The sequence below is a fragment of the Syngnathoides biaculeatus genome, chromosome 22 (genome assembly GCF_019802595.1).
Source record: "Syngnathoides biaculeatus isolate LvHL_M chromosome 22, ASM1980259v1, whole genome shotgun sequence".
Lineage (NCBI taxonomy): Eukaryota > Metazoa > Chordata > Actinopteri > Syngnathiformes > Syngnathidae > Syngnathoides > Syngnathoides biaculeatus.
Window position 1 is genome coordinate 18,085,737 of NC_084661.1, and position 18,218 is coordinate 18,103,954.

General features: G+C 50.2%; 1 protein-coding gene across 3 annotated transcripts in view; it reads right to left on the reverse strand.

Annotated features, from left to right (window-relative positions):
* pald1a (phosphatase domain containing paladin 1a) overlaps positions 1 to 18,218 on the reverse strand; it is a 37,364-nt gene continuing 19,146 nt past the window's right edge. For all 3 annotated transcript variants that reach the window (XM_061809386.1, XM_061809387.1, XM_061809385.1), the window contains exons 5-20: positions 18,041 to 18,205; positions 17,222 to 17,382; positions 17,074 to 17,149; positions 16,802 to 16,953; positions 16,361 to 16,463; positions 16,195 to 16,299; positions 15,895 to 15,990; positions 15,688 to 15,822; positions 15,346 to 15,462; positions 15,082 to 15,261; positions 14,408 to 14,605; positions 14,190 to 14,330; positions 14,042 to 14,113; positions 12,452 to 12,592; positions 6,011 to 6,166; positions 1 to 1,524 (exon numbers count right to left, since the gene is read on the reverse strand). In XM_061809386.1, coding sequence (XP_061665370.1) covers positions 1,366 to 1,524; positions 6,011 to 6,166; positions 12,452 to 12,592; positions 14,042 to 14,113; positions 14,190 to 14,330; positions 14,408 to 14,605; positions 15,082 to 15,261; positions 15,346 to 15,462; positions 15,688 to 15,822; positions 15,895 to 15,990; positions 16,195 to 16,299; positions 16,361 to 16,463; positions 16,802 to 16,953; positions 17,074 to 17,149; positions 17,222 to 17,382; positions 18,041 to 18,205 — 2,157 coding nt within the window. In that variant the 3' untranslated portion in view covers positions 1 to 1,365. The remainder of the gene's footprint in view (positions 1,525 to 6,010; positions 6,167 to 12,451; positions 12,593 to 14,041; positions 14,114 to 14,189; positions 14,331 to 14,407; positions 14,606 to 15,081; positions 15,262 to 15,345; positions 15,463 to 15,687; positions 15,823 to 15,894; positions 15,991 to 16,194; positions 16,300 to 16,360; positions 16,464 to 16,801; positions 16,954 to 17,073; positions 17,150 to 17,221; positions 17,383 to 18,040; positions 18,206 to 18,218) is intronic.

Consider the following 18,218-nt stretch of genomic DNA (forward strand, 5'->3'; position numbering starts at 1 on the left):
TTCGTTCATTTCCTCAAAAACGTTTGTAATTTTACATTCAAGTTGTAATTTGAAGAGAATTTTACTTTGAAATAGTCATACACTTCAAAGAATTTTAACATCCAACAGCCATTTTTACAAAAACAAAAACATTTTTTTGCTCTAATATTACAAGAATAAAATGTGTTTTACTAGAATAATCGTGTAATATTATAAAAATGAAGCCCTCATTTTGAGACTGTTCCAATATTAGTGGAAAAAAAATGAACAAACCTGTAATATGATGGGAATAAGTCATCATTTCAAGACCAAAGTCATATTACAAGAAAAAAAAAGTTAAGAATGTCACAAATTTAATTAGCCAAAGTACAAATTTGACAAGATATAAAGTTTCAATTTTACAGATGTTTTTTTTACAGGAAGAAAAAAAATGGAAAAAAAAAGAAACCAAGTCAACATCACCAGCGCCAAAGAGAAAAAAGTTGGCAAGGGAAAACACAAACGTCAAAAAAAAACCCGCATAAAATGCAGCACAACACTTTATTGCGCTCTTAGAAAAAAAAAAAAGGAAACAGAACATCGTCCATTTTTTTTTTCAAGTCCGAATAGTCAGAAACACGTCTAACTCGAACCAGACAAAAGTTGCCATGTCACAATTAAATTCCATTTTTGCACAATGTGAGAAAACAAAAGTCAGCGTTTGACAGGAATAAAGTCAATATTAATAAACAAAAAGTCATTACTTTATAACAACTTGAATAGCAAGAGAACTGCTATTTATGACCACAGTAAAGGCCAAATATGCAAAAAAATTACAATTCATACAAAAAAATTCTTCCGTGAGAGCGTCGACACGAAAAAACAAGGAGACTAAATTCAATTTGATAAGAAAAATTCCTTTTGATGACAGAAAAGTCAAATAATGTTCACTTCGAGAAAAAAAAAAAAAAGTCAATCCATCAAAAAAAGTCATTTTGTGAAAAAAAAAAGCCAAAATTTTTTTTTAACAAAGCAAAAAGTTCACATTTTGCGAGAAACAGTTAAACAAGTGAAAAAGTCCAAAAGTTACAAGAAGAAAGTCAAACTGAGGAGAAAATATTCGTCAGTGAAATGTTTAGCTCGTCATTTTGCAAACTCGTACGACAAGAAAGAGCTCCTCACTCAACAACAACCAGGTTGGCTGAAGTGACGTCATGACAAAACTTTTCACTTTGCAAGGATAAAAAGTATTAGAAGTTAAAAAAGGCATTTTGAAAGGAATGACAACGTAGTATTGCATTTGGAATCTCGAGTCTTTTAGTCCACGGAAAAGTTGAGACGAGTCGAGTCCAAACGGAACGAGTGGAGTGGAGTTTTCGAGTCCGTGACTCGAAACGGCGTTTGCCCTCAGAGGAAGCGCCCTCGGAAAGGAAGCTCGGGGAGAAGGTTCTGCCGCTGCCAGCGCCGGCGCAGTCGCGCCAGCGGGGCTTCCCCCGCGGTCGGGGTCTCGAACTCGCGGAAGCTCAGCCGGTTGAGGATGTCGTACACGCCCGCCCTGGAGGCCACCTGGCGTTCCGTCGCCATGGAAACACAACAAAACAACAACAACAACAACAACGCTGGTGGAGCGCAACCTTAATTACAGAACGCGCACAGGACACCGTAGTTGAAAAATCCCCAAAATGTTCCTTTCCTTTGTCAGTTCTTTGGTTTTCCCCTGGCCTGAGCCGCCCTCTGGGAACAAACGAGTCAGGACATTTGAAGCCGTCACGTCAGCGGATGCCACTTACGCCACCCTCGACGAGCTGCTCCGTCCCTTTCCTCTCAAGTAGACTTGACTATCGTCAGGGTCTTCTGACCGGACTCCCCAGAGAGAGCATTCAACAGCCGCAGCTCGGGTTCTGACCACAGCAAAGCGCTCGGAACATAAAACTCTGAGTCTAAAGTCCTTGCGCCGGTTTTGCAGTCAGCTTTAGAATAGATTGGAAAGTCCTGAATACGTGAAAGAAATGCTCACGGGACACAAAACCAGCAGAGTTCTGAGACGGACCGACTCGGGTCAAATGAAATGCGCTACGCTGTACAAATACACATTTGCAGACAGAGAGAGATAATGCAGACTTTTTTTTTTCCACAAAACATCTCTGACTCCGCCCTTTCCATAGTCGAGATATTCAATAATAGCAGCAGCCTTTATTGCGCCGCGACTGGCCGTCGCGTTTGTGTCGACTACTCCAGCAACTCCGACGACCGGAGACAAATCCCTTGTACGTTTCCGACGCGGGCGGCGAATAAAGATGATTGCGATTCTGAATCCAAACGACCAAAAGAGAGGCAGAGAAAAGTAAAGTTGAAGCGTTTGAAGTGAATTGAGGAGCAGCGGGCAACACAAATGACTCATCTCCAAGTTTTTCTCACCTCGAAAAGAGCGATTTTCTTTTTTTGGGGGGCAGATCGTTTTGCTGCCAACTCAATCCGATGAAAGGAAGGTGCCAGATCTAAGTGAGTCAGGTCAACTGTTCCAACCGAGGAACCGAGCTTGACAGCTAAAAAGGACGTCGTCATCCGCCTTCGACCTTTGCTCGGAGACATCGAAGAAAGCCTCAGCGATTCCATCAAGCCATCTTTTTCATTTTTTTTTTTAACAAAGTTAAAGTCTGCCTGTAATGTGGTGTCAGGCTGTGAGATGTCTGATTTGGAACAATATCAAATATTACCATATCTTTGAAGAGATTTTAGCCTCGTTGTTCATAAAAAGTGGGAAAAGTAGCGGCCCCGGGGAAGAGCCCTGGGGTACACCCTTCTCAATGGGGCATAGGTTCCATCCCATCCAAAAATCTGTGAAAAGGTGAAGATGCGAATACCAAATTGTGATGATGTGAGGGTTCATAAATAAAACAACACGGTTTTTGTTTTGTTTTGTTTTGTTTTTTTTGGGGGGGGATGCAGTAAATTTACACGAGCGTATTGTATGCCGTGCATGTACTGAATAAAATCCAAAAGTGTGAGTGGTGTAGTCACTTTTGTGAGCTAACTTAATATTGCGGCCACGTTCACGCCCGGGGCGTCGTATATCGGCGGCTCGCTTTCGGCCCGACGCTGAGCTGGCGCCTTCGGGGGACGCGATTAAATTGGAGTAGCGTCAACGCAAAGAGGGCCAGCACATGCCGCGGGACAGCTCGTACCCTTCAAAAGCGGCCGCTTGCGTAACGGCGGCTTTGTGTCTCTGTCTGTGTGTGTGTTGTGGGGTGGGGTGGGGTGGGGGCAAGGACCCCCCCAACGCCCCCAACGTTCGGGGCTTGTCACGAATGATCCCGCCACGGTCACTGGTGACGGGCTACCGATCGTAGCCGCAGGCTGTTTGGCACTGATTGGTTGGTTAAGGGGGGGGGGGGGGCACGCTTAGCAGCAAGTGGGCCACTTAACACATCCGCCTTGCTTTTGACAGCTCAGAGCCAGACCGAGTCCTTTTGAAGACCCGAAAGGCTGCGCTCTTTGTGTACGTTTCGAAAAACCGCCCCCGTTGCAGCTTTCTGTCAAAGTGGTTTTGGTCCCTCGCTTTCCTCACCCGGCAACGCTTTCGTACGTAACGTCAGTTCAAATCAGGACAGCCGACTATTCTCCGCTTTCTGGAAAACGTCCGACTTCGCTTCCTTGGTCTCGTTTGCCGACCTAAAACAATCGATCCAGACCTCGTTGGACGCAATCTGCTCAGCTGGGTTGTTGCGTCAGCGCATTCCAAAGTTGGATCCCGTCGCAGACCTCGGCTCAGTGACACACCGGGAAAAAAAAACAAACCAAGTCCAAGATCTTTGTCACGTTTTGGTCTTGAGGATTTGCTTCTTGTAGGAACAGAATTTGACGACAATCACAGTCACAGTCGTCGTTTGAGCCAATTCCGAGCTTGTATCCGACCGCTGACCTCAGTATGAGTCGAGCAGTCCAAGTTCCTGCGGCAAACGGGAGCCTTGCTGCTCGGGTTGTCGTACGATCGCAATCAAACCTTCGATGTGACCACCGGCCCCCGGATTACGTGTCCTCGAGACGGACGGAGTCTCGTCGGCATGGTTCTCGCTTGACCTCAAAGTGACTCCGGGTGGGTGGCAGGAACAAGTGCGAGCGTCGTTCGCCAGATTTTCAGGCTTTGACGAAGCTCCCCAATGGAAGGAAGGAAGGACCTGGAAGACGTGCAAGAGACTTTGCAGATTGTCTGCGGCTATCTGATACTTTCAGCAGGTGGCTTCCACTGGAGAGGTTTTTGGGGCACATCCAAGAGGTGCAAAGCTCGCCCACCTTCTTGGCTTCCGGCCTTCCTCTGCGAATGAGCAGGATCTGAATTTGGAAAACCAAGGCCGTGTACTGACGCCATTTCCAGCCAAAGGTCTCACTCGCTACGCCGTCTGGGAAAGGTGATTGCGATAAAGCGTCACTAAGATGGCGGACTTTCTACTTGGGGGGCGGTCAGACCACATCCCTTTTCAGGGTGGAGAATTTGAGGCCAACAGTTAACAAGCAGGCGGCTGCAATGACTGACTTTTGCCATCAATGCAAGGATGTTTTATTCTGTCCATTTCATTGCAACGTTTGCTCGCGTCCATTTTGAACAAAATCCATCCTGGTTTCGAGCAAGACCACCACCAGTGGATCAAATTGGGCCTGCGTTTTGCCACATTTCACGCGATCATCAAAAGTTGCGCAGCGTTTGGCGTACGTTTGTCTTCATTCTGAGCGGGTCGACGGCGGAGGGGGCGAGCAAATTATTGGGACGCGGCGCACATATTTGGTATTCATAACAGGAAGGCTGTGCCTCCGTCGAGCGCGCAGATTTCTCTGACAGCTGTTGTCTTAGTGATTGTTCCAGTCCTTTCTGGAATGCCGGACCCGCTTTTATTCCGCACCAATAAAGACAAAAAAAAAAAAAGAGGGCGAATTTCAAAGGGTCTTTTTGCGTCGGCCCGCAATTGTCGTTGGAATGCAAAGCGCGAGACCTTTCGAGGACAAAGTCCCGCCGGTCTGAACACGGCCAAGGATCGCGAATTTCTACGACCGTATTTTTCAACAGTTCCGTTTACTGTATTGTACATTTGCTTCTATGATGTTCAATTCCCCCCCCAATCCCTGCTGTGGACATTTTTAATCGGTCATCTGGAATCGGCACGTTCCTCACCACGTGGACATTTTCCAACGGGAAGGGGAAGACGGTCTTCCCCAGCTTGTCTGTGAAATTCAGCTTCGCGAGCCGCTGCCGTGACTAACAGATACCCGTAGATGGCGCCACTGCACAGCTTTTGTAAAGAAGACAACGATTAGGAGTGAATCTCGGCATTTCCCACCGTTGATGCAATTAACACGGAAGGCGCATTTTACACTCCAGCAGAGTCGCAGTAGGCAGTAGAAAACCAAGCGTGCACTTCCCCGAGTGACTGAGCAACGCCGTGGGAAAAAAACGTAACCGTGTGGCGACGCAGCAGAGCTAACGCCGTATTTCTTAGTTATGTATCTGAAAATAAATGATTCCCCCGCAATTAAAATCAATTTCTTGGTCATGGACCCAAAGTCACTTCTCCGCTTGATGTTTCTTTTCACACATTTGACCAATTTCGATCTATAGAAGTGGGCCACTAAAGGGATCCGGGACCCAGAACAGCGGAGTCTTGAAGTCCCACAACAAAGCTGGTCCCAAAGTCCCGTAAGAGTGGGTCCTGGGGTCCACAAAAGTGAGACTCGGGGTCTACGACAGCTGGTCCCGGGGGGTCCACACGACTCAGAACCTCTGGCTTGGTCAACTTGACTTTATTGCTGATATCAGCATGAAAATGATTTGTGGGTCGTGCAGTACTTGGCGTCCTGATACATAAAAGACAGAAACCCTCGCAACCTCTGCCAGATTCTCACGTTAACCCCCCCCCCCAATGTCCCAGGACTGTATTTTTCTCACAGGGTCCACATAAAGACTCTCCGGAATGCACGTAAACAGCCGACTTTGACATTACAAAAGACGTGCGAAGAAACAACAACGGCACCCGAAGCAAGCTGGCAAAAGCGAGGCTACCTGCTCCATCCACAGCGTGAAGGAACGCCGCCACGAGTCCTTCTTCTCCAGGTGCAGGTACGTGTTGAAGAGGATGAGGTAAACGTAGCGCTCCAGATACTGCAGACTCCTCAGCAGGAGCTGATGACGCTCCTTCTCAGTCTTGCCGCTTTTGATCTTTGAAAAGCAGCGGCGAGAGGAGACGTCCATAATCACACAACTATCCAAAAGTCATCATTATCCACACGACACGTTTGCACAATTAAACATGTAACCCCCCCCCCCACCAAAAAACAAAACACTGGCCGGCATAATTTGCCCTTGAGGTATAATTCAGAACGAAAACACGAGCGACGACAAGAAGACAAAAGCCGCTTTCCTCCAAAACTTGACTTTTGTCTTTCGTCTTCACTCCTCCAAACAAAGAAAAGCGACGCAAAATGCAAAAGAAAAAGACAAAACATCCCCCGTTGTGCTTTTTGGATTTTTGAAAACAAAAAGGGAAAAGCAGATTTATTGGACTCAACGTTGGCCGTTTTCCAAAATCCAAGCGGCGGGGGGTGGGGGGGGGTGGGGGGGGGACTGGTTTCTTCCCCGTCTTACGTTGCTACTGTTCCCGACCGCGTTCGAGCCCCGACAACTTCCCGCGCGGCTCGTCGATTTCAGGGCTGAGCCTTGGCCGAAGTGGTCCACCTTCACTCGCAGCCGCTCCCAGGACCGTTAAGACTCAAATCGGTCCTGTCCGCCTGGCCCCGTCCTACCTCAAGGACCCAACCGGAATTCCTGACTCACCTTTCCAAAGTGTCTCTCAAAGTTTAATTTTAGAGAGTCGAAAGAAGTGCTTCATAGAAAAAAAAAAAAAAAAAAGTTCATTATGATTATTATGGTCAATTAATTATGACATTTGTGGGCACTCTGCACTTCTGGGTACACGTCCAGATATGGCACTACCTCGACTTCCCAGTTGTTTGAGTCGTCTCGCTTGCAATTTCATTGCTTTGTCAAAGCAATTGTGAGTGACCTCGTGCGAAAATTGCAGCTCGCGTGCACCAATTTGAGAAAAAAAAAAAAGACAAAGAAAAAGCGATGCCTCATAACTCTGGTCAAGGTCCAAATACTGATCCAACTCCTGCGCAAAGTGAAAAAGTACACACAAGTCGGAAATGAACTTAAACGCAAGCACGAAAAAGAAGTCAAACGAATCTTTGCTTTCCGCCATTTTCATAACGTAACACAATGAAATATGAGCTTTGCATCCAAAGGATCCCCCCCCCCCCCCCAAAGATCGAACCGATTTGGAATAAAAAGCAAAACAAACTTCTTCTTATTCTTTTTTTTTGCAATGTTCTTCCCACCTTTGAAGATGACCACCAAGTCGGAGTGACTGCGCTCAGTAATCACATGAAAATGCGCAAGCTCAGCATAACGCAATCGTTCCGGAGCGGGCTGACGCAACAGGGGCGCCCCCACCCCCCCCCCCTCCTCAAACATGCGGACCGAAGACGGTCCGTTGTCAAGCAGCGGACACAGGAACAGGAAGCAGGTTTCCATGGCCCGAGGCTCGGATTTGCATCGAGAACACGATCACCGCCGGCGCCTGGGACCCCCAAAAAATGCTTTTCACGTTGTTGAAACAAGAGGAAAAAAAAAAAAAAAAAAAAAAAAAAAGAGAGAAGGATTTGCATATTTATTACCTTGCTCAATTTACATAGTAGGTGTAAAATCATATACGGCCTGCCTCCTTCTACAGCGTCTGCAGACACCTGCGTGCTCAAATATGGACGAAAGTCCAAGGGCATCAAAATGGACTGTTAAAGGTTAAAGGTCGAGCGACTAACCTGGCACAAGTGCAAATTTGCTGGGCAATTTCTTTTTCTTTTACCAAATCAAAAACTCATCTGGCATGTTTTGAAAAGCCCACGTTTGCAACGACGACGACGTCGATGAGGTAGCAGGAGACAAAGCGAGTTTCGGACTTTTTGGCTTGTGGGAACATTTTTCAAATGCCACAAACCCAAAAATTTGAGCAGCATTTGCATTTGAGCCATTTGGCTGGTTTGGCCTCGCGTGTGCTGCCAATTCCCATCCGGAAGGGTCGGCGGGGCTAAACCGAGCGATCCGTACCAGCCTCCCCAGCCGGACCCAAAACGGAACCCCCCCAACTGCCGTTTCTACGTGGACCCTTGGTCCGGTTCACAAGTGAAGGGCGGTGCGGATTCCGTCTCGGTCCGTGGTGGCGAAGGCGCGTTTTCGCCTGAGCTGTCGATCTACGTTCTTCCCCTCACCTTTGGTGGCGAGTGGCGGCGCAAGATCCCGCATAAAACGAGTTTCCTCTGCTCTGCGGGGTTCCCCCTTTGACAACGAAGACCCGGACCGGGTGGCTGGGGACAGACAAGTCTGGGCTTCCTTGCTCGCGGCGAGCGGGTTGCCGGCTCCGTGACCCGAAAATCGACAAGTGGATGTTGGGAGTGGCCAAAATGCTGTCGCTTGACTTTTGACCGACGCCAGCAAGTGACGACTTGATTTTGCGGGGACTCGATCGACTTTTAGCGCCCCAACACGGGACCGACGGCTAAGGCGCGTTGTACTCGTACGACACGTCACTTCTCCCCAACTGTGACTTGTCTGACTCCGACAAGTTCCGACGCATTTGTAAAGGGAATCCTTTTTGTGTTCCCGGCGAAGAGCGCACGGCCGGCGGTAACGTCATCCGCACTCGGCGACGTCGGGGGGTGACCTCGCGACCGGCAGCTTTCGGGAGAATACGAAAAAGACGGCACTCTACAAAGCCAACTCGCAGGTGGTTTCGCGTTGACGTTTTACACAAACGGACGTGCGAGATGTGTCATCTGGCTTCAGGCGAGCCCAGTCGGGAACGAGGAGGAGGCGCCTCCGTGTTAATAGCTTCGACAGATTCCGCTCCTCCGTCTTTTTCCAGTTACTCAGCCACATTGTCACGATTACATCCACCAAAGTCTTGCGGGATTTCTCAAGGCTCGGTGGATGGAAACCGCAAACCGTATAAGCAGGAGCAAAGTAATGCAACTCTGTACTCTCGCGGTTAAGACTCTTGAGTCTCGTGCGTCACGACCTCTGGGGATGCATAGCCAACATACCGACAACATTTATGTGGCCCCAGCCAGCGCAAAAAGCCAAAAGTGCAAAAGGTCTCGGGAGACAAAGATGACAAAAAGCCGGCGAGGGGGGCGGGCCTCGTCAGCGCAGCCGGAAATAATCGTTCTTCTCGGACCGCGCTCAAAACGCCAACCTGACTGACGTGAATTTCCAGGAGAGGACGCGGCGGCCTTCGCTGATTGGAGGAGGTGGAACGGCCAATTTCCAAGCGGCTCCTCGGAGCTCGCGTTTGGGTCGGCGTTTTATGTCGCAATTCTTTTTTTTTTTGAACCCCGCTCCTCAGAACCGTAACCAGTTACGCAACCGTGGCCCCGCTAACGAGGTGCAATACTTTGCAATTGCAGAAATATTTTTAGGCGGTAATCAATCAAGCGAGCCGAGGCCACACGGCGCCCGCTGGAAACGCTCGCCGGGGGCTTTAAAGCGGGGGTCGCTTCATTCGCAGTTGTGGAAAGTGCCCGAAAATAAATAAGCTCCAGGAACACTGCCGACCCCCCGCAGTACACAAGTAAATAAACGCAAAAATGTATATACGGGCGGCAGCGCGGTGGATCAGCTGGAAAGCGTTGGCCTCACAGTTCTGAGGACCCGGGTTCAATCCCGGCCCCGCCTGTGTGGAGTTTGCGTGTCCTCCCTCGTGCCCGCGTGGCTTTTCTCCGGGTGGGCACTCCGCTTTCCTCCCACATCCCAAAAACGTGCAACATGAATCAATAACTTGCCCCGTTATCTGTCTCCATGCGCCCACGTGTACCCCGCCTCCTGCCCGTCGACGGCCGAGATAGGCTGCGGCCCTCCCCGCGACCCTTGTGAGGATAGGCGGTAAAGAAAATGGATGGATGGATGGATGGATGGAAATAGGGCGACAACTTTCTGGAAGGAAGCAAAGTTGGCAAAAAAAGTTGAGCTGTACTTGGAATTGACTACGTTTTGTTTTTTGTTGTTGTTGTTGTTGTTGTTGTCACGTCTGCCTGCGAGCCACTTTGGCAAATCCAAAGTGATGAACAATTCGTCAAATAGAAGCGTTGGCCCCCCTCCCCCGCCCGAGCTTGTCCACGCCGTCCGGCGGCCATATTTCCAGCTCCACGTTGGCCAAGTAGGCCTTGTCCACTTTTATCCGTGAAAAGGAAGATTTGGTTGCTGACTGGAGTGGAACTCCTAACGATTGCGAAGATGGATACGAGACGGATGGATAGATGAGGCGAAAATGTCAAGAGAGAACAAAGAGCGAGAGAGTAAACGTCTAAGAGCTGTGAAAACGGACTGGGCCCGAAGTTTCCCCACTCCATTGTTTCAACTCATCAAACAAAGAGAGCAAAAGTCACCTTGAAATGCACTTTTTAAACACGACTACTTTTTAGAAGGAAAAAAGTAACCATTCAAAGTGACCTGCCCCTGTGTGAAAAAGTTATGACACACTGTGTGCATAAATTAAAAAAAAATACATATATACAGTACAAACTACCGAAGATAAATAGCGATTAAAATAGAGAGCGAGCGATTGCTGGTTCGCTACATGGCTAACCCTTCCCATGAAGGAAATGGAATATTGCCCCGGCAGGATGGCGGCTTATGGAAATTTGCTTCCGGCTCCTTCGGCTGCAACGTTGCAGGACGCGTGTACCACGCTTGGGGGGGGGCCACGGGTATTTGCCACCCCCTCCCAAACTTTCTGGGAGCTGCGGAATCTTTCAGGTCCCAGCGTAAATGTATGTTTCTCTCCATGGAAGGAAGGAAGACACATTTTCCAACCGCCGGCAAAGTGGAGGAGGAGGGGGGGGGGTGCGCTCAGGCAATGATTGGTGCGGGTGGGGGGGGGGGGGGGCTTATATGAGAGACAAGAGTGCTGGTGAAATTTTCCCCTCTTCCAGCAACATCTGGCACTGTTTAGCACCTGGCCTGCTGTTTTCAGGCTAAACGGAAAGAGGGTGGGGGGGGGAAAGAAAGCAGAGATGGGGGGAGGGGGAGCGAAGCTGGTGGTGGTGGCGGTGGGGGGGGGCGTGAGGGCGCAGTATCAACACGTAACCTCCGGGTAAATCGAGTCTCGTCTCAATGTGGACTTGACCCGGCCGTCCCGTCTGTGTCGATCGCAAAGGTCAACCGAAACACACTTGCGGCGCAAAATCCCTCCAAAGCCAAAAGGGGGGGGGGGGCCTTACAATGAGGCACTTGTGAGGGCCCCCCCACCCCCGACGCAAATGACCTCGAAATGTGGAATTACGCGAAGGGGGCGGCTAGTGAAAAGTTTGACAACAGAGTTTTCAAACCATTCCCCCGTTGATTAACCAGATGAAAAGCAATTTGTTACTTTTCGCCAACAGAATGTCCAAATGTGCTCAGCTTATTATCTTCCCACAAATCTATAATATCACGCATTATCATCACGATTATTGTACGGCTCGAGTGACGAGGCCGTCAGCGAACGAGAGCGCAGAGTTGGCCGCGTTTGGAGCAACTCGGCGGAACTTGTGGACAGCGGCAGCCCGTCTACAAAAGGACCCCCCCCCCCCCGTCCCAAATCCCCCGGTTTAAGCCACGCCTCCTCGCCGACATCTCATGACAGTTACGACACAACGGAGGCTTTTCCAAAGTGACGGACGCGGACGGAAGACAAAGGCGCTCATTGGTTGGCTCGCGTTCCGTCCGGCTCGGCCCGGGTACCTCCGGCGCCTCCGGGAACGGCTGCGGGTGCGCAGCGGCGCGTGGCTTGCGCCGTTTGTCAGAAAATGCATGAAGGGGGGCCGCTGTCTGTCGTCTTTTGTCCTCGGCGAGCTTTGTTTGCGCAGAACGCAAAACAATGGAAGCCCAACTCGCAGCTCGACGTCGCGTTTGGAAAGACAAGTTGCGTTTTTCACGGCAATTTTCTGACGTTCCGTTCAAAGTGCCGTCTGAAAACATTGCAAAAAATGAGCAGCGCGAAACGCCGTGACGGATATTTCGGGAAGGTTTCATTCCCTTCGGCACCCGACCGGCTTCCATTCAGTTACATCATCATCATTGTCAATTTTTCCACGCCGGGCCTCTCGCGGCCGCATTCCGCTCATTCAAACGTGAGGAAGACGAGCTGCCCGTCGCCCTCCGTGGGGCGCCGGCGTCCAATCCGCGATCTCATTTTACGTTTCGCGACCGTTGGGCGGGCTGCCGGTTAAAGCGTCAAAATTCCTGGCCCCGCCCACCCGCGTGGAGTTCGCATGTTGTCCCCGTGCGTGCGTGCGCGCGTGGCTTTTCTCCGGTTGCCTCCCATCTCCCAAAAACATGCGAAGGTGCAAACGTGTCCATTTGTGTGCTGCAAAATCCAGTTCGAAAAGCGCCCAAAAGGTGGAAGCTGACCTGTCTGTAGGTGCAGATGATGATTTCCCGCAGGTGGTAGTGCATGGGCGTCATGGTCTCGGAGACCGAGTCCAGCGCCATGTCCACCTCGCGCTTCATCCGCTGGCCGTCGGGCAGCAGGCGCACCAGCTGCATCACCACCTGCCACGGAAAACCACAAACGCCCGACTCGGTGAGGACCGCGGCTCGAGTCGAGGAGCTTCGACTCGTCTTCATCGAGGGACAGTGACAAAACTTTTCGGTCGGTCGGTCGGTCGGACGTTCTATCGCTTGCGGATTGTCGGAGGGTTGCGGGCGGCATTTAGTCATCAAATGAAAGTAATCGGATGACAAATTTGAATATTGAAACGTGCCACGCGACAAAATACATCGAAACAGAATGAATTCATTTGAAATAGCCTCCAGGTGTTGTTTTTGTGTACACGAATACGCATTTTTGTGGCGGGACTTGTTCCTGAGCGTCTGACAGTGTCGGCACGAGTGCATTTTCCTCTCGTTCTACCGACTGAAAAGTCCTTCGGCTACTCCGGCTCTCCGTTGTTGTGACTGTAAATACGCTAACAAACCAAAGAAAGGTAACTTCAAAAATGTGCACATTATTTTGAACGCTACTTCTTGGGTTTTGGCTAGCACGCACGGAGCAGCCAGACTGGATGTAGATAAGGTTTCCGTGGCAACCCCCCAGTATCCTAGAAACGTGCCAGGCTGCCATCGTGGCTAATTTTGCGCCGCCGGGCCCGCCGTGCGCTCCGTCTTCAATTTCCAGACGGGTTTTGTGCGGCTACAAGAAGCCGCTGGTGGCCAATCAAAGAGGAAGTTCTTTCATTTGGCCGCAGCAGCGGGGAGGAAAGCGTTAGCGCGCACAAACGTGCTCTTGACACAACTAATATTTCTTCATTTCGCAGCGAGACATAAATATATGAATACTCAAACAGCTCGGGGGACAAAACACCGGGAAGCTTTCTTTTTGTTTTTCCAAATTAAATGCGCTAATTGACAATTTTCAAAGTTGTTTGAGAGAATTTTTATTTGACTCAAACGCAGCAAAATGAAATGACTAATTATTTGGCCGCAGCTCCATATGAACACACTGGAATCATAACAATAAACAAGGGAGGAAAAATTAAGCACCTTGAAATAAAACAAAGAAAAATGACTTCGAAGAAGCTCGCAGAAGAAGGTTGTAGCGCAACACTGCGCCCTAGTGGTAATTTCTAGATACTGCTGAAATTAAGTGTGGAGATAGCAAGGGGGTGTCACCGGAAAAAAAAAAGAAATGCTTCAAAACAGCTTTCCCAGATACACAATTATTTTACTTTATTATTTTTATCAGGGGAAAAAAAAACAAGAATTGAAGTAATTACATGGAGATGCAAATTGGGAGGCCATCCGGGGTAAAACTGTGCCAAAGAAACGTGCGTTCATCCGAGATGACACGCCGTGGCGACCCCTCACGGGACAAGCCGAACGGAAAAGAGGAAGATGATAAAAAGTGGGAGGGAATGTTTTTCCGAGAAAACACATGAAAAAAGTGCTACTTTTATGAGAAATACAATTCACAATTTGGAAAAAGGTCAACGAAAAACCTACCTGAAATTCTCCTTTTGTGTACTTGGCATCCGGGACGCTGACGATCTCGTCTTCGGTAAAGTCCGGAAAGCCCTGTGGGCGACAAACAAGTGCCATTGAGCCCGACGCGGCGCCGTGCGGAAACCCGAGGGCGGCGGCGGCGCCGTACGTTGAAGTGCCACAGAGTCAGCACGGAGAGCACCGTGGCCGTGGTGGTCCTGCCTTTGCCGTCGGAGCAGTTGAAGACGAAGGCCGAGCGCGAATCCTCGGCCAGGGCGCCCTTCATGGCGTCCAGCAGCTCGTCCAAATCCTGCGCACGCAGGAAAAAAGCTCAACCGGCGGCACGCGGAGGGGAAAGCGCCGCCGGCGCGTCGCGCCTGCACTCACCTCCTCGCGGGGGGCGGCGCACTCGGGCAGGGGGACGCGCTTGTAGGCCAGCGCCGGCGTGGCCTTCTTGTGCCGGGCGAAGATCTCCTGCGGCGTGGCGACGCTCTTCAGCATCTTCATCTGCTTCTCCTGCTCCAGCGTCACTTCCAACCACTTCTGGGCGCGCAGGATCTCCTCCTTCAGGGAGCTCTCCAGTTTCTAGGGGAAAAAAAAAAAAAAAAAAAAAAAAAAAAAAAAAAAGGGGGGGGGGCGGGGACACACAGAAAAAATTTCTTGAACTTTATTGACACTTGTTTAAATTGGGTCACCTATTTGGCCCGTAGAGCACTGATTTAAAAAAAAAAAAAAAAAAGAACTAAATGAATTTCAAGCGTACTACAATACTCTTATTGTATTATGATTATACATGTTCTAAGTGCTTGCATATTGTTTATAAGGTGTGTTTTAATAAGATTACACGCGTGATTGACGACTATGTCAATACTTAAAACAATTTTTTTTTTTTAACTAGGTTCCATCCAGGATAAGCATCTTGGAAATGGATGAATTTAGAGAAAAGAAATGTGATTTTGATTTGCTCCACTGCCAGTTGTTGGATTTCAGTTCCCCGTAAGTTGTCCAATTTCAGCGTGTGACATTTTTGTGACATTTGGGCCATTTGTGTTGCTCTCCACCTCGATGACGTGCGGGTCTGACGTCGGGACGGCGATGTGCTGATCCAAGCGCGACGGCTCCCTGGGCGTGAAGATCTGCCCGTTAGCCTCCAGGACCAGCTCCTCCTGCAGGTTGACCCACAAAACGCGGCGGTGCTGCCGCTTCTGGTCCGTCAGGTGGGCCAGCACGGCTCCGGCGGCCTGCGAGCGCAAATCCCACAGCGCGTGATTCAAACATTCGACAAGTTGAGCTTTTGGGCGTTTTTTGGGGGGCAGGCACGACACCTCGGACGTGGGCTGCGCCATCCCGTAGACGGGCATCTTGGGCACGCGGCGGAAGTTGGGCGCCTTCATCTCCTTGGCCGTTCTCAACACGTCGGGGGCCAAATACTCGCCCGCCACCTGCGCGCACCCCACATTTGACAAAAAGGAAACTGGAATAAACAATGCATGGCCCGTTATGGTAAAAAAAAAATATATCCATTTTCAAAAAAAAAAAAAAATCATCTTTTTGTGGCCACCGCTCGATATTTTGCTGGCAATTCAAGAGCGAAAAAAACATAACGTTGGGTCACCCCGACGTCAAAGCGTCCCGCGACTAAGCGAGCAACGAAAAAAAAAACTGACCAGGACCCGGGCTCCTCTGGTGACCAGCTCGGGCGGCGCCGACAGCTCGGAAAGGTCCATCCGGGCCAGCAGGCGGTACAGCCAAGTGTGGCGGCACATCCACTGGCTGAAGTTGCACACGAAGGCGAGCGGGTACTGAAAGGCGCCGCACGACTTTAGTGGCCGGCCGATAGCGAGCGCTCCGATCGAGCGGTCGCCGACGCTCACCTGCTCGTGGAGGTACGCGTTAAACACGATCAGGTAGAAGTAGCGCTCCAAGCTCTGCCGGGTTCTGTTGCGGAAGTACTCTTTGGTGCTGTTCCCCTAAACGGGCGACAGAAGAAAACCTTTCGTCAACACTTGTCAGTCCTCCAGTGGCTTAAGAAGTCGTTCACTGCAAAGAGGTTCACACTTGTCAAGTGGAATTCAAACGCTGAGTGCCACCGACGTATTTTTCCGTCAAGTGCATTTTTCAAGGGGAAGGAAGCAGCGCACGGCAAAAAAGGCAAAATGGAGGCGAGCACAAACCTCGAGCTGATAATCGTCTCCGATGCCCTCCAGCTTGCTTTTGTTCTCGTAGATTGCTTCTTTGATGTTGTGCATTTCCGAGCACAGCGCGATGGCCCGGTCCACCTGGGGGAAAACGCGCCGCGTCACAACCGGAACCGCGCGGGACCCTCGGCGAGAAACTCACCTCCTCCGTGACTTGCTGTCCATTAGGCAGCTTGGCCGTCAGAGTCTGGATGATGCGGAAAACCGGTTTGGCCTCCGGAGGTCCGTCGGTCGCCTCCTCGAGTCTGCAAAACGGGTAACGCAGTCGTGTGCAAATACACTCGTCCACCGCGCCATCGCACTTCAGCATTTGCTAGGTCACCGATTTTTTTTTGGGTGGGGGGTGGGGGGTGCTTGTCCTCAATTATTTGCAGCATTTTGTTTACACCAAAGTCATGTTGTCGAGAAAAAAAAAATATGTACGTATTGCTGTGGCGCCATCCAGTGGCATCTCGGCGCCAAGCACCTATTTGGAACTGAGGTGGGCGGGGTTAGAATATAACATATCAAATTAAGAACGACATGTCAGATGGGTGAAAGTCGACGCGTATCACTCGAGCGGGTCACGCTGACGTGCACTCACGGGGGGGGGCGTGACTCGCCCCGGAGTCGGTTGACGGCCAGGGCGCCGAGGATCATGGCCAGGTTGGTGCGGCCGACGCCCACCTGGCAGCCGAAGAGCAGAGCGGGAGGCTCCGCCGGCGCCGCCCGCCGCGGGGACAGGCTGGGGTGCTCCTGTGTTCAAAAACAAGTCAGCGGCGCCTTTATTAAGCGGTTGATGTCTTTAGCGATATACACTTTTGTCTCTTTGTCAGGGTAAAAGCAGCACATAGTAAGTCTACAACGCGGACTCACCCTGAGTATGTTGACAAAGGCGTCAAAGTCTTCTTCCAAAGGTGCGCCCTCTACAGGTAGCGGCAATCTGTAATAGCTGCAATGAAAAGCGCAACGAGCTAAGTCGCGAGCCCCGAGGGACCGGCCGGGGGGCCCGGGAGGGGGGCACCTGTAGGTCGGCACGGTGAACACGGGACGCTTGTAGACCTCCTCGGTCACGTGGACGTCCTCCTCGCACGTGATGATCATCTTCTGGGGCTCGTCTTTCAGGTACTCGATGTCGTTGTACACGTAGTAGACGTCGTCGTTGAGCTTGGCGAAGTCGTGGAGCTGCGGACCGACGACCGGAAAAAAAAAAAACAAAAAAAAAAGCGCAGACGCGCCTTGAGAGACCGGCGACGCCACTTTCGAGTTTCAAGATGGAAAGCGGCGTTCAGTGAAGCGACACGTGTACATGCGTAATATTACAATGCTCTCAGGCATGTATTCTTTATCCTCTGTGAAAAGTGAATGAATATTACCGCTGTACTGAGGAAGTGTGACCAATTGCATGTACAGTATTATCCGAAGTTGGCATTGTACTGCACCCTGGTGGACAAGGTGCCTCCTTCGTCCACCTGAAAGAGCAGCACGATGTCCAAGGAATTGAAGTTGTTTTTGAAAAAAGGGGCAAATTACATCATTCATTGCATGGTTTTATGAAATATAGCAATCTGCTATTTAGCCTTTAAAAAAAAACGACAAATATTTTTGTTGGATACTTTGGGACGGTGGCTTAACGTCATTCGTGTTCACTTCAAGCACAGCCAAAGAACATATGAAATTCATATCTTATGGCATCACTGTACCAAAAAAAAAAAAAAAAAGGGGGGGGGGGGCAACCAGGTAAGATGGTCTTCAAAACAAATCAGCTTTTTTTTTTTCCCCATCTCCAGTTTCCAAATAATATTTTCAACGCCCCCCCCCCCCGGTCGGACGTTTCCGTCACCTCCTTCCTGACGGTCAGCTCCAGCGCTTCCACCGGCTGCGCCTTTTCCAGGCCGTGGAGGTTCTCGTGGAGGTTCTCCTTCCTTCTGGGGGTGTACGGAACAAAATCGTCGCCTTTGTGCAGGAAGACCACCGGCTCCTCTCGCACGCAGACGAATATCACCTCCTACAAAATAAAC